Raw genomic sequence first — 26,123 nt, 5'->3', positions numbered from 1 at the left:
TCTGCTGTCTACCTGCTTGCCTTTGGTATGTCATAGAGTAAAGAAAAGAAAGTGTAAAAAGAGATAAATGCTTATTCTACAAAGATATTCTAATATTGCCTGGATAGATTTGTTGGTACCCCTAGAAAAGTACAGTGGCTAAATGGTCAGCACTTCTGCCTAGCAGTACTAGGGTCATTGGTTCAAATCCCAACCACAGCACCACCTGCCTGGAGTTTGCATGTTCTCCCTGTGCCTGCGTGGGTTTCCTCTCACACTCCAAAGACATACTGGTAGGTTAATTGGCTCCTGTCTAAATTGGCCCTAGTATGTGTATGTATGAATGTGAGCTAGGGACCTTAGATTGTGCACCCCTTGATGGTTAGGGACTGATGTAAATGTACAATATATATGTAAAGTACTGCATAATTTGACAGCGCTATATAAGTACATATAATAAAATTAATTTTGGACCATAGTGATATCTGACAGTAACTGTTTTCTGTAAATCTTAACGCAAGTATTTTCCATCTTGTAATCAGTCACTTTAAATGGAAAAAGGTAGCTACTCTACTATATGGTATCATGTGCACCACACTGACCATGAACCAGAGAAAGCAAGGACAGAGTTATCTGAAGAGATCAGATAGAAAATTGTAAACCAGCATGTCAAAGGTAAACACAACAATACTCAAATCAGTGTAATAAGCCAATAAGGGATTTCAAGAATAAGGAAACTGCCCAAATACAGTACCTTGCTATAAGATAAAAAGAGTTCCTTCAAAAATGAATGCATCCCTTTCAATCATAATTAGAGATGAGCGAATTATTCAAAAATTCGATTCGGCTGATTCGCCGAATTTGCGGAAGAAAGTCGATTCGATGCAAATTTATTCGCTGCGAATTTAACTTATTAAAAGGGTTTCTAGGCTTCAGAGAGCCTTTATATTAGTGCAGAACACTGTACCTTTAATTTAAATGCCCTGGAGTCTGCTGGGGAAGAGAAATAATACTGTCAGTCAGTATGACATGCAGATGAGTGCCGTCGATCTTGGAATCACCGCACACTTCACTCATTTGGGCAGTCACGGGGCACGACGAAGAAGAAGAAGAAGAAGAAGAAGAAGAAGAAGAAGAAGAATGAAAAGAAGAAGAAGAAGAATGAAAAGAAGAATGAAAAGAAGAAGAAGAATGAAAAGAAGAATGAGAAGAAGAATGAAAAGAAGAATGAAAAGAAGAATGAGAAGAATGAAAAGAAGAATGAAAAGAAGAATAAGAAGAATGAAAAGAATAAGAAGAATGAAAAGAAGAAGAAGAAGAATGAAAAGAAGAAGAAGTAGAATGAAAAGAAGAATGAAAAGAAGTAGAATGAAAAGAAGAAGAAGAAGAATGAAAAGAATGAGAAGAAGAATGAAAAGAAGAATGAGAAGAATGAAAAGAAGAATGAAAAGAAGAATGAAAAGAAGAATGAAAAGAAGAAGAAGAAGAAGAAGAATGAAAAGAAGAAGAAGAAGAAGAATGAAAAGAAGAAGAAGAATGAAAAGAAGAAGAAGAAGAATGAAAAGAAGAATGAGAAGAAGAATGAAAAGAAGAATGAAAAGAAGAAGAATGAAAAGAAGAATGAAAAGAAGAAGAAGAAGAATGAAAAGAAGAAGCAGAAGAATGAAAAGAAGAATGAAAAGAAGAAGAATGAAAAGAAGAAGAATGAAAAGAAGAATGAAAAGAAGAAGAAGAATGAAAAGAAGAAGCAGAAGAATGAAAAGAAGAATGAAAAGAAGAAGAAGAATGAAAAGAAGAAGCAGAAGAATGAAAAGAAGAAGAAGAAGAATGAAAAGAAGAATGAGAAGAAGAATGAAAAGAAGAATGAAAAGAAGAATGAGAAGGATGAAAAGAAGAATGAAAAGAAGAAGAAGAATGAAAAGAAGAAGAATGAAAAGAAGAAGAAGAAGAATGAAAAGAAGAATGAAAAGAAGAACCTTTAATTTAAATGCCCTGGAGTCTGCTGGGGAAGAGAAATAATACTGTCAGTCAGTATGACATGCAGATGAGTGCCGTCGATCTTGGAATCACCGCACACTTCACTCATTTGGGCAGTCACGGGGCACGACGAAGAAGAAGAAGAAGAAGAAGAAGAAGAAGAAGAAGAAGAAGAATGAAAAGAAGAAGAAGAAGAATGAAAAGAAGAATGAAAAGAAGAATGAAAAGAAGAAGAAGAAGAATGAAAAGAAGAATGAGAAGAAGAATGAAAAGAAGAATGAAAAGAAGAATGAGAAGAATGAAAAGAAGAATGAAAAGAAGAATAAGAAGAATGAAAAGAATAAGAAGAATGAAAAGAAGAAGAAGAAGAATGAAAAGAAGAAGAAGTAGAATGAAAAGAAGAATGAAAAGAAGTAGAATGAAAAGAAGAAGAAGAAGAAGAATGAAAAGAATGAGAAGAAGAATGAAAAGAAGAATGAGAAGAATGAAAAGAAGAATGAAAAGAAGAATGAAAAGAAGAATGAAAAGAAGAAGAAGAAGAAGAATGAAAAGAAGAAGAAGAAGAAGAATGAAAAGAATGAGAAGAATGAAAAGAAGAAGAAGAAGAATGAAAAGAAGAATGAGAAGAAGAATGAAAAGAAGAATGAAAAGAAGAATGTGAAGAATGAAAAGAAGAAGAATGAAAAGAAGAATGAAAAGAAGAAGAAGAAGAATGAAAAGAAGAAGCAGAAGAATGAAAAGAAGAATGAAAAGAAGAAGAATGAAAAGAAGAAGAATGAAAAGAAGAATGAAAAGAAGAAGAAGAATGAAAAGAAGAAGCAGAAGAATGAAAAGAAGAATGAAAAGAAGAAGAAGAATGAAAAGAAGAAGCAGAAGAATGAAAAGAAGAAGAAGAAGAATGAAAAGAAGAATGAGAAGAAGAATGAAAAGAAGAATGAAAAGAAGAATGAGAAGAATGAAAAGAAGAATGAAAAGAAGAAGAAGAAGAATGAAAAGAAGAAGAATGAAAAGAAGAAGAAGAATGAAAAGAAGAAGAAGAAGAATGAAAAGAAGAAGAATGAAAAGAAGAAGAATGAAAAGAAGAAGAAGAAGAATGAAAAGAAGAATGAAAAGAAGAAGAAGAAGAATGAAAAGAAGAAGAAGAAGAATGAAAAGAAGAATGAAAAGAAGAAGAAGAAGAATGAAAAGAAGAAGAAGAAGAATGAAAAGAAGAATGAAAAGAAGAAGAAGAATGAAAAGAAGAATGAAAAGAAGAAGAAGAATGAAAAGAAGAAGAATGAAAAGAAGAAGAAGAATGAAAAGAAGAAGAAGAATGAAAAGAAGAAGAAGAATGAAAAGAAGAAGAATTCCAGTACAGCAAAAAGTGTATCTGCAGAGAGCTCCGCTATTTCTGACAGTTCTCTGACAGTTCCTTCACATTTACAGCGGTTGAAACATTGTATCTATTTGTTTCCGAATAAAAACATCTGTATCCTAAATGGAAACAAATAGATACAATGTTTCAACAGCTGTAAATGTGAAGGAACTGTCAGAGAACTGTCAGAAATAGCGGAGCTCTCTGCAGGGACACTTTTTGCCGGCTGTAGAAGGGATGAAAATCGGCCGATCGGGAAAAATTCGATTCGTGCATCCGAAGTTTGCTAATATTCGGATTCGGTGCGAATCGAATTTTTCCTAATATTCGAAACGAATTCCACTTCGCTAAGTTCGATTCGCTCATCTCTAATCATAATGTTTGTGAAAAAAAAACATTAGTCATACACAATCAGTATGCAAACTTCAATAAACATTAAACAGTTTTTCATAACAAAGTCTAAAGGTCTCATATAGTAGTGAAAATGAATCACATTAGTGATTAGTCCCCACCAATATCCACTTGGTATGACTACTTATGAGATGACTCGTATGTTAAAAGGGAGCAAATGACCTCAGTACCTTGGGGTTCACTCTTGTTAGTAAGAGTTCTTATTTGTCACGGTGGTGGAGTGTAAGTCACAAAAAATATAAAGTAAAATCTGTTTTTCTATTAAATATGGAATAAACTTCGATATGTGCCATTTACTAAGGGAATTGAATTAAAAAAAATGTTCTTGCTTTGCATGGAATGGCGTCAATACATGTGTCTACATCTATATCAAAAGGTACCTCTAGGTCCCTGATGCCCAACCTACAGCTTGAGGGCCATATGTGGCCCTTTGCTATTTGTTGTGCAGCCCACAGACTTCAAAAATCTATAGTGTGAGTGAGCACATTGATTTGTAAAGGAGTAACAGCAGTGATCTCTATTAGCCATCTGTAACATTTCTATTATCTGCACTAGTCTCCAAGCAAGCCTTTAGCACACCAACAGTCTTTGACTTTCTCTGGCTTGGTCCAGCCCTGTAGTTCCTTGGTCCTCTTATAGGTCTCCTGTTATCACTGCAATATCAAGTTTGAGAAAGGGACAGATTGCCCAGAAACACGTTGCTTAATCTCCTTGCTCCCATGTGTGCTCTCGTGTCACTCTGTGTAGCGTTCCAGTGGGTCTTAGTTGAACCCTATACACCGGTGCTGGCTTTATCAGTGACAACCAGCCGGTGCTAAGCTTTGGACCTTAGCTGGGCTTCACATTGTTGTCTCCCTTGGAGCTTTGATTTTGGAGCTATTTTGCTGAATTCTTTTGTGACTTGCTACCTTATCAAGATGTTGGCATCTTCAGTTTTACATGTAAGTAGATATTATTTTTATTTGTAAAAAATGTTCTCTTTCACTAACGCCCTACTGTGCTACATGCTTGTTTCTCCATGATCTGTGTCAGCTGGATCCTCTCCAAAGATCTGGATTTTGATGCTGCGGTTGGTGTGCTGTGCAAATTGGGACAGATGACATCTCCTGGCCTCATGTGTTTACATACCTCTGGCTAAATTGTGAGGATTATTAATGGAAATTTGGTGGAATTTATAACTTATTTTGTTTTCACAAATCCTCTTCTTTTACATCATGAGGCTATGAATATCAGTTAACTTTTGTGCTACAATTTTTGTGTTTCTTATTGTCTCTGTCTACTCACTGAGAGCTTGCTGTAACATTACATGTACTGCACATTATGTGCAGCCCTTTGTTGAGGTTAGGGTTTCAGATGAACACCCTTTACCTTGTGGGATAACATCCAATACTCTAGATGCCTATAATTAACTCATAGTGAGTTTGTAATTTGAATATTTTTAATACAGTTCTGGTTGATTTAAATCTAGTGGATAGGCAGCACTAAGTCATGGATAATGCATGAATATGTAAATATACAACATAATGCAATGAAACCTATTGTTTATATAATTTTTGTTACTCTGTATTCTATCTTGTTAGGATGTTTAATATAGCAGACAGATATGTCAAGGTTTTTTTTAGCACAAAAATGAGTATTACCTTAGAAGGGACTGATATATGGGATGATAAAAGAAAAATGGTGGACCCTTAATTTTCTTGCTGTCACATTCAATTGAGAAGGCACTTCTGTTACATGACAGTCGGGGTCTGTGTCATCCAGCATACAAGATAAGATATGCAGTATCTCACTTGCTGCACTGTCACATTCACTCTGTCATCTGCCATCGATATCCTGTACTGACCTACTTGCTGCTGACACTAGTAATAGAAGATGGGTGGCTACTTTTGCATCGGGACTGCTCATTCTTATTTCTAAAAGTCTGCTGTGTATGATACAGGGACCAATAAAAGGATAACTTTACCTGGCATGGAAGAAAATGCAGTTCATGATAAAAGTCCATAGGAAATTAAAATTGGCTGTTCTTATAGCTGCAGTGTGCTTAAACAATGTGTATAATGCCAGGAAATAATTAAGAACATACCGGAGTCCTGATACTCACAGGAAATCATTTACAATAGCTTTCATCAAGTATATTTTAAAAGCGTGGTAAACGTAAAATGAACGTGCTGCATGTACTGTAGCATACTGGTGTTTTTAATAGAGTGGAGAGAGAAAAAAAACCTGTCAGGTTTTAACTGCTCATAGGAGATATACACCCTCTCTATTTGTCCTGTTTACTGTGATCACCAAGAGTGAAAGTTAAAGTGGTTTTAAAGGCAAAAAAAGTTTTTTTTTCCTTTCACTGATGCAGAGAAAACCTTCATGTGTCTGTGACACCGCCCCGACAACCCCCACTTCCCTTCACCTTTACCTGACACCACTCTCAATCCAGTGCTGTCCCCACCAGCAGACCCACTTTTCCTTCTTCCTGCATTTTCAGGTTTTACTGAGAGCAGCAGGAGCCATTGGCACCAGCTGCTGTTCTTCAAATCCAGTGAGGAATCGCACTTGCTTGGGTGTTCCCAGAGCAACAGCCTGCTACGGGGGCACTTGAAAAAGAGGAGGAGCCAAGATCGCTAGCAAGGGACCCCGGAGGAGGAGGCTGAGGGCTGCTCTTTGCAATACCATGGTACAGAACAGGTAAGTATATCAGTATGTTATTTTAATTAAAAAAAAATATTTACAATCACTTTAAAGAAAATAGCAAACAATGGGTTATATCCAGACCTGGAATAGGGAGGAAATCCTTCCAATGGGTATGCTAGATCTGGTGTCTCTGGTGACAACTAGGCATTCCCTCACTTTGGAGGGATTTCTACTCAGTTACTGTTTTGGCTATGCGACTTTAATTGAGGGAAAATCTTCCTAATAGGACATGGAGGGCAAAAAACAACCAGATAGGAGTTATAACTTTTCCTTACTTATTCTAAATTTGAAAACAAATGTTGTGCTCTGATGGGCATGCTGGGACACTCAATAGCGAGCTGTGTAAAATGTGTGCTACTAGTAGTGAAATATATATCCCTAGCTGTGATATTACCCTGAGAAAGTTGTTTTGTGTCTCCAACAAACATACTGTGGCTGTTCCACTACCTAGCATGGAAGGAAAGATATGTCTATTCAACACACAAACCTGTTGATTCCAAACATATAAGATGCATGGCCAGCAGCGATGCCACTAAAGCAGAAAAGCCAGCACTGTACGTAAGAGAGGATCTTTATATTACTTAGTACTGGACACACAGATCTGTAAAGAAAGAGAATGCCTTTGATTACCTGCAGATTTAGGGCTGTGGGCTTTCTTGCACATACAAGACTCACTCATGATTGACAACCTCCACGCTTACAGAATTTAATGTTGCGAAAAATGACTGCATCAGATTGCCACCCTGGAGGGGGAGCCTGGCAAGGTAAATTTATCCAATTCTCACACTTACAATGTCTTTCCTGTTGTTTACTGCTTGTTGATGAGTGTGTGTATAGTCGGGTAAGGAGCTGTAGCACATAAGCAGCATCTTTATACCATAGGAGCTCTATAAAAAGAATGTGACAGCAAATAAAACTAACATAGTCTACCTATCCTGACATTTTTCCTAGACTTATTAAATGCCTGTCCTTGTACGAACCTCACTATAACATTATGTCTGCTGCAAAGTGTTTTGAAATTGTTTATTGATATTGAATTATAGTTATTGCTTCTACTTGGTAGCTCATTCACTGACATTGCTGAGTAGTACTTAATAACTAGACCCCTGTTATTTTCTTGTCCAAAATCCAAAATTTAAAGATACAGTTCAGTCAATTTAAAAATTAAACCAAAAGTATTTGTTGGTGCCCAGGGCTGCAGTTTTCATTCCAGGACCTCTGTTTTCAAGCAAATAAACCTGAAGAGCAACGGGGCATGTAAATGCTTATAGTCATCTTGTTGCCCTTAATCTGGGTTGCTAAGAACTCCAAATGGTGAGCTAGAGAATAGTGTTGGGCTCGATGTTCGTGTCGAACATAAGTTCAACTTGAACATCGGCCATTCATCTGTTCCCCAAACACACGGACAGTAAGGGCGTTCAGTGGGCTGTTCACCCGTCAAGCGCCCCACAATGCACTGTGCTCTCGCAGTGCATTGTGAGAGCCATGATTGGCCAAAGTCATGGTAACTTTGCCCAATCATGGCTCATGGCTAAGTCCACGCACCACACTATATAAGGCTGCTTATACTGCAGTCTTATTCAGTGTGTTGCTGGACACTGCCGAAGAAAGAGGGGAAAATACTCTCCCCCCAAAAAATAAAAATTAATAATAATTAAAAAACAAAAACATTAAAGTAAAGTAACAGGTTGGGTTCCCCCCAATCCTTACCAGGCCCTTTAGGTCTGGTAGGAAGGTTAGGAGGGAACCCACAGTATTTTATTTTTTTTTTTAAAGTAGGTGGGGTTCTCCCTAAAAACTATACCAGGCCCTGTAGGCCTGGTAAGACTTTTAAGGGGAACTCCATCTCCCAACAAAGGGGCGAAAATGTTCTCCCTAAAAGCCATACCAGGCCCTTTAGACCTGGTAGGACTTTTAAGGGGAACCCCAACCAAAAAATAGGGGGGAGCATGGGGTCCCCCCTAAATTCCTACCAGATCCTTGATCCGAGCACAGGCCTGGCAGGGCAGGAAAGGAGGGAGGAACGATCAAGCACCCCCCCCCCTCCCAGTGGCTTGCCAGGACACGGTGTCCCCATACTGATGGGGACAATGGTTCCATTGATGCAATCCATTCTCAATCACGGCATCCAGGGTCCAGTGATGCCACCACTAGCCACGCCTATTTGTTTACATCTGACCAGAAAATGTCAGACCTGTCATATTGCAGCGAGTGCTCAGCAGGTGCAGATAGTTTTTTTCTTTATTTTGGCGAGTCGGCATCATCTTGACAATGCTGCATGCCATGATTGATAATGGATTACAATGATGGAACCACCTTTTTTAAATTTAATTAAAGAACTTGTCAAAAACTGTTTTGTTTTTTGTTCAGTTAAAGGAATTTTTCAAAAGATTGGTCTCTTTATTTTTTTACTGAATTTAACCCTTTTGTGAATGGGTAGGGGTACAATACCACTTGCTTATTCACAGGGGACGGGGGTGAAAGCATCAGGGTACCACCTTATTTAATAGGGGTACCCTGATGCTAATGACTCCCACAACCAAGGGCCTGAAAATGGCTTTTAGGAGGAACCCCACACACTTATTTTTTTAATTTTTTACTGTGGGGTTCTTCCTAACCTTCCTACCTTACCAGACCTAAAGTGTATGCATTGAGGGGTGGACCCCACACTGTGTTTTATTTTTTATTTAAAAAAAAAAATGTCAGTACTGCTACAGCGGGTTAAAAACATTGTACAAATGTGCAACTCTGCAGGTAGTTTAAGGGGAACCCACAGGCATGATGTTTAAAGGAATTTTTCAGTTTATTTTTTGTTACTTTAAGCAATGAAAAATGACTGTCTCTTTTTGTACTGTACTGTACTTTTTGAAATTTTATTTTCACTGATTCATGTCCTCCAGGCAGTACCCGAATCCCCATACCCCTTTATGGCCAATAACTTGCATATAAGCCTTCAAAATGGGCACTTTTGAATTTACAAGTTTGAGTCCCATAAACTTGCATTGCCTTTGAAGTTTGCAGTTGAACATTCATTAGGTTCAAATGTTCGACCACGAACCGAACACGGGGGGGTGTTCGGCCTATCACTACTAGAGAACTATGGAAGCTAGGCGTTGCCAACTTTGCCCTATGTTTTTTGCACAGATAGGGAAAATTGTACAGAGACATTTGAATATACAAGGCTCTACAATTTAATTTCTGGAATGGACTGGTAATAACCCTTACCTTGGCATTCTTCAAAAGATCAGGTAAAAGTTTAAGACAACGTTCTTTCTGATCTTCTGTCACAATTTGAGACGCCATCTTTGCAGAAATCTTTCTCATTCCCAAATCCATTTTCTGCTGTACTGTTTCCTGTTCATGTACAATTCTTTTGCCATTAGTCACATACTCCATCTTCGATCTGAGTGTAAGAGGGTTTGAACTCTGTCCACATTTGCATCTGTCCTTTGTGTTTTTGGCTACCCGCTTCTTGTGTCATCGTGGACATCTTCCCACCCCTCCTTAAACTGCCTTTGTTTTTCAAAAACACTTGATTTCTTCACGGAATGTTCACCATAAGCCTCTTGTAACAGAGCTAAAGTTTCACTTGCACTTTTTCCAATTTTCATGCAAAATGTTATGTTATCCACTGCTTCAGATTCCTGTCTATCATTTTCCACAAACAGCGCAATGCTCACATGTGTTATTTCTTCTACTACTCCATAAAGACTGAGTCAACTGGTCTGCGACCCAGATGAGTGAAAGTTAGAAAATTTCAGAACACACCCGAGTAGAAATGGCTTTGTGACTTATCACTACCACAGCGCTGACATTCCGAGAATTAAATTGTCACACATTGTACAAATTTACATGGATTCTGGCCATATATGTGGAGTTAACTTTAATCAGTTTAAGGTATTTTGCAGTTAATTTTTTACATTACCACAACTGCAAGATTTCCCAAAGGCAGGGCTGATTTTCCATTCTCTGTGGCAGTGAATTATAGAAATCATTACTAAGACAAAAAAAAATAGGGATGTTAGCCATTAAGTACACTTAGATAACAATCATTTCATAGCTTGTCCAAGAAAAATAAAAGCTGAAATCTGGTTAGTTGCTGTAGAAATTTGTTTTATGAAACTCAAACAGTGATAACAACCAACGTTTATGCTACAAACCTATTCTAAAGGGATTGTAGCCTTCCAAGCTTTAATAGGAACTAGAGGCATCAGAAAATTTTAGACTAATGCCTGGAAATTCCTTGGTAGCACATAGTGAAATGGCCAATTATTTTCAATTGAATCTATAAATGCTGTCATGGTTCAGTACTCGTATAGTTCTGTATGAATTAATTAGCTGGCATTAAGTCTCAATTTTGAGCTCTCAAAATCGTTGCCAGTAGCAAAGGTAAAGACTTTAAGGTCATATGTGACAAATTTTTTTTATGACATAGAGATGTTGTAGCGGTTGCTGATACCTGCCCTGCTATACATACATAAGGAACGTTTGTTCTAGTGGTAGAAGGTATAAATGCCAGTTTGTATACATTGATCCTCCATAACATATCACTATCCAATATGGATAGGTCTGCCTTTTGCTACCAAAACAGCTCTGACCCATCTAGGCATGGACTCCACAAGACCTCTGAAGGTATGATGTGGTATCTGTCACAAGCCCTCAGTAGCAGATCCTTTAGGTCCTGCAAGTTGTGAGGTGGGGTTTCCATGGATCTGACCTGTTTTTTCAGCATATCCCACAGATGCTCAATTGAATTGAGATCTGGAGAGTTTGGAGACCAAGTCAATGCCTCAAACTCATTGTTATGTTCCTTAAACCATTCTTGAATCCTTTTTGCAATGTGGCAGGGCACACATTACTCTAGTGAACAGGGGCCATTGCCTTCAGGGAATACAGTTGTAGGTGTACTTGGTCAGCAACAATGTTCAGTTAGGTATTACGTGCCCAGAATCAACATAATCCAAAAAAAATTTGATTCATCAGACCAAGCCACCTTCTTCTATTACTCCATGGTCCAGGTCTGATGCTCATGTTCCCATTGTAGGTACTTTTGGCTATGGTCTCATGGCAGCATCCCCATATGCAATAAATGACGATGCCCATTTTCCTGCTTTCAACGCATCAACTTCAGGGACACCATGTTCACTTGCTGCCTAATATATCCCACTAACTTTCAGGTGACATTGTAACAAGATAATCAGTGTTATTCACTTTACTGGCCAGTGGTCATGATATGGCTGATCGATGTTTGTGTTGCACTAAAATAAAATAAATCATTTTTCTGTAATAACAAATATCCTTTAATAGGGAGCATGGATTGTCACAGGGCAAAGAAGGGCAGGGTACTGGAGCATATTTCACAGCTGGTATGAAAGGTAGATATTATAAAAGAATTGTCTTGTTTGTGCTACTTAATCACAACCACAGGCAACAGGGAGAGTGAGCCATTGCTGCATGGTGCTGTGAGGCTGCAGAATCACAGTATGCCTGGTAAACACGCTTGATTACATTAATGAATGAAACACCTTTTGTGTCTCAAATTAAGCATTCGCCCCATTAACTTTGTCTCTGATGGTGTGAACTGAGTTCTAGTTTTGTCATTCTGGCCTGTGCTGTATGAACAGTTTCATCTGCTGTCAGTAACCTATGCAGTACCTGAAATACGTATAATGTTTTCCAGCAATATGGATACTGCACACTAACATTGTTAATAGCAATATTGCATTGTTACCCACAGCAACATATTCAGATGCTTTGACCCATGTAGGGCTGACAACCTGATAACATCTGACTACTGATTGATAGTTAATACATTGCATATCACTGGCCTTTGCAGAATATTAAATAACCCCTTTGAGTCCATACACCTTTTCAATAAAAATGCATTTATCTTTTATGCGTTTGAGCTGTCAAACTTTAAATGGCAAGCTGTACCTTTTTAGAAAAGAAAGTATCTTCCAGCTGTTTGGCCTGTAAGGGATTAGGAACGTGTTTTACATCCGCACACTCTTGAAAAAGTGAGGGTGGCATACTGGCCATTATTCACTAGGAGCCAGGCTGACATAGTCACCACCCCTTCCCCACCTTCACTTAGGAGCACACAGCCACCTGGTTCCTCAGGAGTGCCAGAGATGTCAGAACTTCTCAGGCCCCATACAGGCTGTGTGGGTAGAAACATTCTTCTATGAAAAAGTACAGCCTGACATATCAGTTTGGCAGCACATAGGGTGCATATTGCAGTCTTGAATTTTTATACAAAAGAATGCCTATCCTTTAAAGGTAAATTATTTTTCTTTGTCGCTCATTGAGAGACAAACGACTATTGGTTTTATTGCCTACAAGAGCGTGTCAGTAGCATAGACTAGTGTGTAGTCCTATGCAGTCTGTATTCTCCACTGCAGGTGACACTGGCCTGCAGTGGCAATGCAGAGGGAGAGGAAGTGGAGGGAAACAGGGTTTTTCTATGACTTCCTTGGTCACACAAGACAGTGATCTGGTTGTATGCTATGGTCCCCTGTGACCCGAGCAGCCATCTTGAGTCAAGCAGAGTCTATTTAAGACTCTTACCCCGGGTTTTGATTGGTCGATTGAAGACCCCGGGTGCTTTATGAGAGTGGCTAGAGTAGGGGCAGGTTCCATGTCTGGCAGGGACAGTGCTAGCGATAAGGAAAGGTTCCAGAGGAGTAGGGAAAGAGCAGGGACTACATCTACATTCTCAGGAAGCTTCCCCTTTGGGTTTGACTGGCTAGGCTGCACTTTGCTTCTCATGGCAGACACTGTCAGCATCACTGAGTCTTCTTACATTGCAGTCCTGTGAGTGTTCCATTCAGGTGAGCCTTCCCGCTGGGTCTGGTTATACTGTTGAGTTACTTTTACAATACATCATTTGCAAATCGGGACTCTGTGTGCTTCCTCACCAACACACCATGCTGCACCTATCCAACAAGCGGAGATTGCACCTAAACCGGTCTGGACTGCATGATTGCATGGCTAGCTTGGAATGTGACTTTGTCAGGGCTGAGCATTGGGAGCTACCTAATTTCTAGGGCCATTGGGCGCTATTGGAAATATCTACTTTCTGTTAGCTTACCAAAGAAGGGTTTAACGCTGAGAAACTGAGCACTAAGATCATCTCCTGGGTGGAGTATCACATGAATTGGGGAAGTGCCTTCATCTGACATTTTTCTGCAGTACTCACCTTTAATCTGGGGAAGTGCCTTCACCTAACATTTTGCTGCAGTACTCACCTTTAATCTGGTGCTGTCCCACACAGCATTTCCTTTATTTCCACAAGATATCACCAGCCTTCAAGGTTGAATGATGACAGAGGAAAGCTCAAGGGAGAGGGGTAGTTTGGGCAGTGGAAGTTCCACTTTAAAGTACCATATATCTAAAGCCAGTTGAAAGTTACATTTCTGTCAGTTTTTTTTCTGTATCCCATTTTGAAATTTTTATTTCATTTCATGTAGACACTAAAAGAATTCTCTCCTAAAGAAAAAACTGTCCAAACTGAAAGGAATACTCTTTTAGTTGTCACCAGCACAAGTTCCTCAGTTGGTAATTTTCCTCAGTTTTTCTGTTTTTCAACTCTTACACAGTTGTCATCAGCAAATCAAATGTTTTCTTTGGAAGAGTTTTCCTTTGTTCCTGTTCTGGTGACAACTGGGATTTTATCCTTCCTTTCAATCCCGGTGGCAGTCACCAGAATAATAAAAAGAAGAGATTAAACACCCTAGCAGGGACACAGATTGCAATAATTCCGCAAACATGGCTTCAACCCCTGACCACTCTATCTAAAACAAAAAAAAGTAACTTTCTTGACTGTTTGCGTCTGGTTGATCAAAGCTGTCTCACAGCTCTATCCACTGGGCACCACTTTATTTTTTACCTCATCTTCCAGGTCCTATGTTGCTCCTCTCTGTCCACTAGATAGTTAGTTCTGATTTAACTCCTGCGCATGAGCATAGAAGGTTCATTGTTCCTAGCTGCATTCCCAAAATCTAGCAGATATACCGTATATTAAAAAAGCCAAAAAATTTTTATTTTATAAAAAACATACACAAAACAACTCTTTCCCACACAATTGCACAAAAGCAAATAAAATCATTTAAAATTTTGCATTCTGTATGCATGGTGTGGGCATTTGTTAGCAGCTGTAGTTTTTGTCTTATTTACGTTGTATGTATTTTGTGCTCTTTTGCTGCATAATAAATACGTTATACTTTCCAATTACAATTATTGTTTGCTAGTGCAGTTTTGTATTGCATAGTGATTGTGTCTTCATTTTATATATATTACTTGTTCCCTCCATTTTACTACACACACAGTGATGCTGTTTTTCTGTCTTTGGACACCTTACAGATACCAGGGTGTACACTATACTGCACTCGATTTTTAAAAAATCTATATTAAAGTGGATATATTAATAAAATGTATGTCTTCTTTAGGGCTATTAGGGCACAGGGGACACAGATGGAACCAATGATTGGCTGTTGGAAAAAAGGAAAAAAAAAATCTACACTTTGTATTGTGTCTGGAAGCAGGATTTTTCTCTTTAACTGAAGTGTCTTTTTACATTTCCTCTGGTGTCTTCAAGTATTCTGAACATCTTTAGTTCATTAATTAGCGGTACTCTGGATCGTGGCTACAGGAGAATGTGATTACTAATCATGTCTGACTATATGACAATTTTAGAGAAAAACTTAATAATATACCCCTGTCTAAACTTTCTGGATAATAGATGAATCTATCTGTACAGCTCTCGACCATTGGAAAATAGAAGGCCGCAGAACTAAAACAAATATTGTACATTACATTAAGTGAAAGAGCTACTTCTAAATTTCCCAAGTATGACTGTATCAACAGAAGATTTTTGGCATTTCAGCAACCTTTCTGTTCAGTGTTTTATGTAAGTGGCCATGTGATTACAAAGAAGGCAATAGGACAGTTGATAGTTTTCTTCCATGGAATTGCAAAAAGTCAATTGTGTTTTGAAAAGTATTGTCCGCCAATATGCCACTTTCATTTTAAGCAACCCTTTCACAAGATGAAAGTCTGAATAACTGATGTTCCTGCAATGAAGATAGTAAATATTTCTCCTGACAGCTGTGCACCTACTTCTGCTGACCACCATGGCATTATAGTGACTTGTAGTAATGCAGTGGGAGGAACCAATGAACTCATCAGGAAATTCAGGAGATCGACACTCCTGGAAGTATCAGTTGCTGGGCTGATATCCTCTTCATCAAAGCAGCACAGGTAGTGGGAGAGGTAAGTAAGTACTTCTTGCTTCTTTTTTAGAAGGGAACCAATGAGCATAGTGGAGGACACAGGAGATTAAATCTGATGGGAGTGTTGGTTTCTGATGGGACTCCAGGCGGCAATTACTCTGAATCAGAACAGTGTTCAGCAGTGTAATTTCCAGAAGAGAAAACAATTTACTATCTTCTTCGCAAGTGTATCAGTCAGTCAGACTTTTATTTTTGCAACTGAGTTAATGTAAAAATCTTCTATTGTGATTTTCCTCTAAAACCTAAAGATATACAGTATGTTATCAAGATTTCTTTTATATATATCTATATCCTGGTTTAAATGGTCTACACATCTCCCTATAACCATGCTCATAATGAACTGAACACCTTATTTATGTAAGCCCTAAAATCATTTTTCAGTATGTTTATCATTATGTTTCACTATATACAGTTATTGGGGATCCTGCCAATAACAGCACTTTCTGTTGCAGGCTGACAACTCTAGACCACCACCTTTCAATTATCAGCAGCAGTATTAGCCTTCTGTATGTGTCTTCATTTGGCTGTAAGGATACCAGTCGGCTTTATTATAAAGGCAGTATGGTTGAGCTTGAGTTTGGTCTGAACCTGAAAGTTAGCTGTTATTGTTCAGGCTGAACCTAAACTCATTACTAATAGGCCAGCCTAATGGCCAACAAGAACGTGCATTTCTATATTAGTGGTCAGTGTAAAAGTAGCCATGACTAAGGCTTGATGGCCGAAATGCGTTGGATTTTATGGCTGTTCTTCACCATTATTAATAAAGAGTACATGTTTTAGCCAACATACTGTGGCACTAGCTTTTCCCTTTTGCTCTGTGAAGTAATGGAAGTTTACAGAAACCTTTCAGGCTGGGTGCGGTGGCTTTGAGGCTGATCATGAATCATATGGAAATGGTAGCTCAGATACATTTGTTCCAGTATAGAATTCCTCCCTTGATTTGAAAGTCAGTAGAAATGTGCCCCTTTATATTGAAATGTGCCCCTTTATATTGGTGGTCAATGTTGCGTTCGCTTACAGTGATGTCCAGTTGAAGAAGTGCCTTCTAACATAAGTATAGTATATACTATACACAGTATAGTGCCCTTTTACATAAGTGGTTAGCTGGAGTGGTGCCCCTTTACATTGATGGATAGTGTAGTAATCCATTACATTGACGATCAGTGAGAAAGGTGTCCTCTTACATTAGTGGTAAATGCTATGAATTCTTTATTATATTGGGGGTTAGCGGGAAGAATGCCCTTCTTACAGACAGCTAAAAAGATGATTGATATTAGTAATCTTAGAGTGAGGAGGGGCTCCATTGGTCCCATACCACTAGCTCTGCTTTGTTCTGGAATTATGCAATCACCATCAGGCAGGGAATCAATTAGCAACTGTTCATTGCTCAAGGAAACAAGAGTCAACTCTAAAGGAACCCTAGAGTTTCATGGACCCCTGGAAAAGGTAAATCCAGGTAATTTAAACTTGTTCTAAAGATATAGCTAAATTCTGTTTAGCCTTACAGCAGTATATGTAAGAGGACCATGCCACAATGGCAGGTATGAAACAAAATATCATACAATTAAAATCTATAGATATTTACACATAGTGCAGTTTATTTAGCAGCTTTTCAAAGACTACACATAGGGACTCAATTTAAATTTTACATTTGACTGGATGTTTCAAATTACAGTAAAGTCGCTTATGGAGAAAACTCCAAGTATTCTTTAATAGATCCCATTGCAGAATATCTGTGCTCAGTCTCCTCTTTGAAACCTGTAAAAACTCTTCATTAATGATGTTTACCAGCACCCAAAACTCTTCCGCATTATTTTCTTGGGCCTTACTAAACCATTATTAAAATATGAATATTTCCTCCTCTCAGAGTGAGAGGCAGTTGCTAATTTAAAAATGGACAGGGATCTGTTTGGAAAAGATAAGGAAGTTGTAAAAGGAAATATTCTAATAGTGGAATGAGGCTTAGCAGCACCAATAAGGGACAAGGATGAAATGTGTACAGCTTTACTAATGACATACATACGTTATATAAATCTAGGGTGCTGAAAAACAAAATTTCAGTTTACAGAGAAGTCCCACAAGCAAATGATGCATACATACTGTATATAAACCTAGTGTGCTATAAAACAAACATTTCAGTTTACAGAAAAGTTTCATGCACCCATGATGTACAGGGTTATAGGCTGAGTGCTTTTAGACCAGTCATGGAATTCCAAGATGGTATACCTGTATGTATATTGCCACTGCTAAACTCTCTTTCTAAAATGATAGTTCCGCAGCTGCCATGCTTATCGATTGGTTTCCATACATCCATCCTGGGTCCCTGACCCAGATGAAGCACTCAGATTATGAGCTGTGACTTCACTTGCTGTATGTCTGCTCTGGATCTGTGACTTATAGTATATCTTTTTTTTTTAATAGGGTAGAGCATGGGTTAGGCCAGTTTACTATTCTTCAGGCTTTGGGGGTCCGAACTCTGGCCAGTTGGAGCAGAAAATGTCCTGGAATCAGTGCCCCATCATTGGTTTTAATGTGTTGATATTAATGAGATAAATAGTGCCCCATTGAAGGTGTCAGCAGTGGGAATTGTGCTCCATCAGTGGTGTCAGTTGGTGAAAAAATGCCCCAAGGGCCAGATAAGGGCAAGCAAAGGACCACATCCGGTCCCCAGCATATAGTTTGGAGACCACTGGGGAAGGGAATGGTTAAAACCCCTATTTCTTGCTAACTTTGTTAAATTGAGGAGAATTACATCATGTTCTCTTTTTGTCCAAAATCACTAAGTAAAGTAAATACCCTCCTAGACAGTTGTTACCAAAGTGTCCTTCCCTTTCTTTTCTAGGGACAATGGTAATTTTATTCTAGGGATAGGGCAGATCACTCAAACTTCATATGTGTTTTAACCCCTAACCATTCTATCCATAACTAAAAAGGTTTTGTCTTTGGATACACCTTAAAGCAAACCATGCTTTGCCCATTGGTTAACATATTCTTCTCCCATCCCCAGCAGTATAAAGCTACTTCTCCTTTGTTCAGAGTCAATGACTATGGAAATACCCAATACTTAAGGGTATGGAAGAGCATGTGATCCATCCATATAGGCCTATCAGTGCTACCACAGGGAAGTAAATACCCGTGTTCAATTTGTTAACTTGTAGCCAGGGCTGTTTTTAAGAAGGGGGAAAAGGGGCAACTGCCCTGGGCCCATTCATTGTTGTGGGGCCCAAAGTAGCTGCCCCATACTTTCCAACTGTACTGGTTTAAATTCCCTTGTCCCTGGAAGTCTTTGTCCCAGGCTGTGTCCGATATCTCAGTGTGAAATGCTGTCACTTATGCTGTCACTGTGAATGCTGTCACTACCCAGCTCTGTCCTATTGCCATGTACAGATGACTCATGTGTACAGACCCTGTCAGAATTCACATATAAATAACGCAGGCATTCATATGTAAATAGCGGTGGAAATGTTGCATTCATATGTAAATAGTGGTGGCAGTCTTGAATTCATATGTAAATAGTGATGGCAATGTGACATTCATATGTATATTATCCCCCCCGCCCAGGTTCCAGCCGCCAACACCTCTGCTGGTGTTCAATGTAAATTCCCCCTTACCTTGGTGGCCAGTGTAGAAATGTATTGGTTGTTGGTGTAAAATCCCCCATTACATTGGATGTCAGTGTAAATTCTTAATTACATTGGTGGTCAGTGCAAATTTCCCCATTACATTGGTGGCCAATGTAAATTTCCCTTTACATTGGTGATAAGTGTGGAATTGCCCTTACACTGGTGGTCAGTGTAAATCCCCCTTACATTGGTCATTGGTTTTAACCCCCCTTAACATTGGTGGTCGGAGTAGAAATGTCACCTACCATCTCCATCCAGCACTGCCATTGATCCCATCCACCCCAAGCACTGTCATTGATCCCACCCACCCCAAGCACTATCATTGATCCCATCCCCCAAGCACTGCCACTCATCCCATCCCTCCATCAACACTGTCACTCGTCCCATCCCCCCCAGCACTGTCACTTATCCCATCCTCCCCACCACTGCCACTGATCCCATCCCCCCACCACTGCCACTGACACCATCAACCTTCCCCCCAGCACTGCCACTGATTACACTCTCCCGCCCTGCACTGTCATTGATCCCAGGAGTTCTAGGAGTTTTCTGTCTATTGGTGTGTCTCCTAACCTTCTCAGTCCATGGTGCGTAGGCAGTGAGGTGATGTGCTCTAACCTTCAGCAACCAATCAGTGAGACATAATTAAGTGCTGTGACCTCTTGCAACCAATCAGTGAGTCGTAAAGAAGTGCAGTAACCTCTAGCAAATAATGGGTGAGCAGTAATGATGTGCAGAAACCTCTAACAACCAATCAGTGAGTGGTAATAATGTGCAGTAACCTCTAGCAACCAACCAGTTAGCAGTATTGATGTGCAGAAACCTGTAGCAACCAGTTAGCAAGCAGAAGTCATGTGCTGTAACCTCTAGCAACATATTAATGAGCTGTAATGTGTGCTGTAACCTCTAGCAACCAGTTAGTGGGCGGTAATGATATGCTGTAACCTCCAGCAATCAATTGCAATTGCTGCCTGATGTGCTGCAGTAAACTCATTTTGAATTTAGCTACTATTCATTGTATGTATCAGAGCAGGTGGAGAGGAAATTTCATGGGGGGGAGGGAGGGACCAAGAAAATTTTTGCCCAGGGTCCAATCAATGTTAAAGACAGCCCTGCTTGTAAGTTACACAAGGCTTTTTCACTCCCAGTGGAGGAACAGAGTAGTGAGAGGAATATGGGTACTGTATATGCGTCTGTGGAAGTCTGCAATCAATTGAACCTGATGTTGGTCTTCTTTGGGAAAGCACAGAATCACTCTCAGTCTGCATATTTTTATCAGTATAGTTTTCCTTTAAGAAAGCATGTACATCGTGCCTTACACACTGTATATTTCTATTCTATAGCGTGCAAGTTATATTTGGCTTAGTACAATAAAAATAAGAAATCTATCACAACCCTGAATCTTTGCAAATTCAAGAGGTTGTAATAAATTATTTAAAATGACATGTAGCACATTTATTAAATATAATGGGGCATGACATGTTCTTGTTTAATACATGTTGTATAGGTGTGTGCGTGTAAACTGGATTATAGAATTGAATGATACTTGTAGAACATGAAACCATATGACGTTAGTATGTGCATTTAGTAACAAGCCTATGTAGGATTCCTGCTTTCTACCTGCATATGCTATGTAATTGGTTAATGAGAAGAAATGAGGGTGAATCCTGGATAATTAGCTGCATTCTAGCATGCATTTCCTATTTTTGAGTTAATTACCCTGGATTATTCTTATCTTTTGAAAACATATAACTGGTGCACCCAATGTGTGACATTCAGCCTTTTAATATGTGTTCATAATTTGTATGAAGCCAAACAGCAAGTTGCCACATTTTATGTCAGAAAATAGAAATATTCCATTAGCATCTATAATAAAATGAAATGTTTATCTTTTTATATTTTCTTACTGCTGTGTTCAGCTTAGTAAGTCTTAAAATGACATTGGAAAACTTTTTTTTAGTTAGACTGTCAAACGTCAAACTATTTTTTGAGAATGTATTTTAGCTTAGCAAAGGAATACTCTGAATTCTGTATTTTTTTTTAAATCATTGTTATAATTGGTTGGTGTTCTGAAAATGCAATTGTTACCAAGAAAAGAAGTTTTGGACATGTAGCACTTTGTTCATTAGATATGTTTTCACCCATATCTCAGTGCTTGGAGTGACATAATGGTCTAATAAAATAAATATACTCCAGGTCCAGCCTTATCAAATAAATATTTTTCATGACTAGGTACAGTTAAGTGGTCAAAATAACCCAATGAAAGCATTTTCAACAGTTTGTATCTGCCCTACAATGCTTTGTTGCTGTTTTAATGTGATTGTTCCACTTTAAAGGATAAGTTCACCTTTTGTAACATGTCACACCCATATTCAGGGTGTAACATGTTTCAGATGCAGCTGCTCCTGCAGCCCCCCCCCCCCCCCGATCTCCCATGCTGACAGCAAGTGTGGGATCTTCTCCCCCATTCGCTGTCACAATTTAAGAAAAACACAGGCAAGCGGGGTTGTGCCCGCCTGGCCGCATCATTCATTCACAGAGATCTGTGGATGTGAAAAGTACAAGTATCCACAGCCTTTGCAGCTCAGGGCACTGTTGAGTGCTCTAGGTAGTTCATTGAGTCTTCCTGTCAGTGTGTAGCTGCTTGTCCATACAAGGTACAAGCAGGCAGTTTACACAGAATGTCCGCAAGAGCTCTGCAAAACACCCGCAATCTGCTGAATGCTGGTGCAATGCTTTACAGGCTCATAGTAAAAAAAAAAGGTATGCATTTATTATTTTCTTTTACAAAGTCCTTTAAGGGATTAGTCCAGAGGCTATCTGAAGCATTCCTTGCCTTACTGGATCCCTTGGGAACACCACCAGTGAAATATCTGTTCCAAGCACATGTCAAAAGCATTACATTACAAGGTGTTCTCACTGTCAATGCTATGTTCTCTATCTAGTTTACATTCTGAGAAATGCAACAGAAGGAGTTAAGATACCCTTAATTACCTTTATAAAATCTGTGGCATGGGTTGGATCTGAGAACTCTGATTTTGACTTCCTGCTGCTGGTGTTGTCATTAAAAATGAAGAAGCCAACAGATTTTAAACTGGTGTTTATAATAAGCTGGAATCAATTTTGGGTTGGTCTAACCCTTTAATGAATGTAAGTGATTAGTTTTTCCTAGAATATATGTCTGATTCATTTTGTTTTTTCTCTTTGCACAGATTCCACGGCACATGAAGACTCTACCATACTACACCTATGACCAGCCAATGGTCGGATATTGCCAGACCCACAAGACCCTCCTTGTAAATAAGGGCTATGATGGGACATCTCGAGAGCAAAGAGAAACCACCAACCTAGAGCTTAGTAGGGACCAGAGCTACATCTCGACAATAGCTCGCTCAGCAGCACCTGCCATATACATTGAAAGGATACCAAACCAATAACATCCGGAGTCTTGGATTGTGACATTTGGAAGAAGCGCATAGAGGACCTATACAGTTTAAAGCTGATGGGAGCATCTTGTAAATGCTATGTGCTCTCACAATAAACACGAGAAAAAAAATAATAATACACTAAGCTAAACAGTTTGAGCATGGGACCCATTTCAGTCTTCAGGGCCATGGAACTTGAAACAATGATGTTAGAAAAGCAAGGGGTTTATCTTGGCTTTAAAGGATTATGTAAACCCCACTGGTGTATAAAAAGAAAAAAAATTAAATTTAAATAAAATAGAACATAAAACTGGATCCACCTAAGGGATTTCTTTACTAGTTTTGGATCCACTCCAGCTGCATACGGGAGTTTATCTGCTTGTACATTTGGTTTCCTATTTTCTACACGTTGCATGGTTCCAATACTGATGAACCAAACATGGGAGACTGTTGGGATTTCGGGGTTAGGGAATGCTTATTGTTTCATGTTGAATAACCCAGTGGATCTCTTTGAACTGTGTTTCTTTCCTGTTTTCCTGTTAAAGAGGTTTGCTTTTTATCAGACTGCCAGCCACAAGGGGACAGTGTTTGGGAAAGACCAGCCTCAATCATAGTAGCTTTGAAGGCTTAGAGTCAAGAAAGATCTACAAAACAGGCAGGCATACAGTATACATGGAATATTGTTCCCAGATTGATTTGGATTTTATTGACAAACACAGTCTCAAATCACAAAAGAAAGTATCAATTGTTTTTTTTAATAACATTATGATCAGTTATAGCTTTTGTGTAGTTTTTATCAATAAAAAGTATAAAAAACATGATGCATAGAGTTTTCTACTGTCTGCGGGGTATATTGTAGAATTTATATTTTATTGGTGCCGGTTTTATGCACCTTAGAACAGCAATATTTCAAGGAGGTGTTTTGTTTTAGATGATGCCTTCATGGCAGTTGACAAGGTAGTCAACTAACAGTTTGGTCCCCAGAGACAATTCATATCTCCATAGTTTCCTGCTGGCTACAAAACTGGTTTTTAGGGCTTGTACTGGCAGGCTTTTTTTACTCCAGAACTGCAATATTCAAAAGTGGAATGCAACAATGAACTAAAGCAGGTCAACTGCAGGTCAGATCAAAGTCAACTGCAAATTAAATGCAACTGCATTGAATTCTGAATGATCTCAGAAGGTGTCAAAAGCCATCTGCATTTTCCTATTAAAGCCCATCAACACAAGCCCTTACTGGGTTGGGAGGTTGGGGTTTAGCACAAGAAGGCAGCATTTTCAATAATGGACAATGTAACATAAAGGAAGAAAATGCTCCAATTTGGGACATTTTACCCACCATAGCACAGAGAACAATTAAAATAGGGGCAATTATTGTGGTAATGTATGGACAGAAGTATTGTATTTGAAGTTGAAAAAGCCCATAAACTGAAGATTGCTACGTAATGAAGGCACCATAGTCACATCTTTGCAGTGCTCCACAGCAGCCTCTAAGTTCTAATTTGCAATTAGTAAATTTGGTTCCTGCTATATGGCCTTGCACCTCCCACCACCCACAATTCAGTAAGATGGACATCCTTCATGACTAGTAGTGAGGCTCAGTAAAGAGACCTCAGGAACTGAAATCTCTATTGATATATTCCAGCTCTCCAGACCTTTGTTCTCCTAGTAAGCACTATATGAAACAAGAAAGGAAAGGTGCCTGCATTATTTGGCTGGTTGCAGCTAATTACACTAAATCTGTACAGGATGCATTCAGTATATACATACAAATTATGCTTTGCAGGACATAAGCATGTGGAATTGGTGAGCAGGCTTTGGTCTCTAAGTGCAACTCTCTAAGTGCACCATAGCATCATGTTCATTATAAAAGAGGATTATGGGAAATAATGTACAGCTTTGACAACAGATTATGCACACATTCTACCCACCATAGCACAGAAAACAACCAATATAGAGGCAAACATTGTGGTGTATGGACATGAGTAATGCATGATGTATTTGGAATTGAAAAAGAACATAAACTGCAGACTGCCATGTAATGAGGGCACCATAGTCATATCTTTGCAGTGATCAACAGGAGCCCAGAAGTTTCTATATGCAATTAGTAAGTTCAGTTCCTGTCGTATGGACTTGTCCCTTCCACAATTCACCAATGGTCCATCATTATGACGAAAAAACTTCATGACTAGTAGTGAGGCTCAGAAAAGAGGCTTCAGGAACTGAAATCTCTGTTGGCATATTATTATTATTATACAGGATTTATATAGCGCCAACAGTTTGCTCAGTGCTTTACAGAATAACGGGAGACAATACAGCATTAATACAGTTCAATACAAGAAGGATAGGAGGTTATTGGAGCTTACAATCTAGGAGGTAGGGGCTAGTGGTACAAAAGGTAGTAACTGTGGTTGATGGACTGGTTGGAAGAGTAGAAGATTCCATTATTAGCTGAGGGCAGGATAGGCTTCCCTGAAGAGATAGGTTTTCAGAGATCACCTAAAAGTGAGCAGAGTAGGCGATAGTCTGATAAATTGAGGTAGAGAGTTCCAGAGGATGGGGGAAGCTCTGGAGAAGTCCTGGAGATGAGCACGGGAGGAGGAGACAAGGGAGCTATGGAATAGGAGGTCTTGCGAGGAGCGGAGAGTGATATTTAGAGACAAGATCGGTGATGTAATTTGGGGCAGAGTTATAAATGGCTTTATACATTATGGTTAATGTTTTGAATTTTATCCATTGGGCAATGGGTAGTCAGTGGAGGGATTGGCAGAAAGGGGTGGCAGATACAGAATGGCTAGTAAGGTGGATGAGTCTGGCAGCAGCATTCATGATAGACTGAAGAGGGGATAGCCTGCGATTAGGTAGGCCAATGAGGAGGGAGTTACAATAGTCAAGGCGAGATATAAAAAGGGAGTGAATAAGTTGCTTAGTGGTCTCCGAGGTTAGGAATGGGCTCTCTGGACCTTTGTGCTCCATGGTAAGCACTACATAGTACAAAAAAAGGTGCCTGCATTAAATGGCTGGTGGTAGTTAATTACATTCAATTCTGCTGTACATATATGCAAATTATGCCTTACAGGATATATAGTATACATGAGGAAATGGTGAGCAGATTTTAGTCTCTGGTGGACAATGACAGGGCAGCACAGCAACACGCCCACTATAAAAGAGGATTGTGGGAAAAAATGTAGAGCTATGACAGAACACCAACAGATGTTGCAGACATTTTACCCACCATAAAACTGATAATAATCAAAATATGGGGTAATCAGTGTGGTAGAGTATGGACACAAGTAATGTATTTGGAGTTGAGAAAGCCTATACACTGCAGATTGCCATGTAATGAAGGCACCATCTAGGCAGTGCTCCATAGGAGTCT

General features: G+C 39.1%; 1 protein-coding gene across 3 annotated transcripts in view; it reads left to right on the top strand.

The window, feature by feature from the left end:
* Nucleotides 1-23,562, top strand: part of LRRTM4 (leucine rich repeat transmembrane neuronal 4) — an 889,364-nt gene extending 865,802 nt beyond the window's left edge. The window contains exon 5 of one of the 3 annotated variants that reach the window (XR_016313378.1): nt 22,532-22,547. Coding sequence is in view for 1 of the 3 variants with exons in the window: in XM_089681731.1 (XP_089537857.1) it covers nt 22,532-22,756 (225 nt within the window). In the remaining 2 variants the exon portion in view is untranslated. Of the gene's footprint in view, nt 1-22,531 lie in introns of all 3 variants that reach the window. The other 2 variants (XM_089681731.1, XM_089681732.1) reach the window with 2 other exon arrangements.
* The last annotated feature ends 2,561 nt before the right edge of the window (nt 23,563-26,123 follow it).

Source organism: Staurois parvus, unplaced genomic scaffold, assembly GCF_062004578.1.
Source record: "Staurois parvus isolate SC_StPar_1 unplaced genomic scaffold, SC_StPar_1.0 ptg000276l, whole genome shotgun sequence".
NCBI classification, from domain to species: Eukaryota; Metazoa; Chordata; class Amphibia; order Anura; family Ranidae; genus Staurois; species Staurois parvus.
This window is presented reverse-complemented; position numbering and strand designations above follow the sequence as displayed.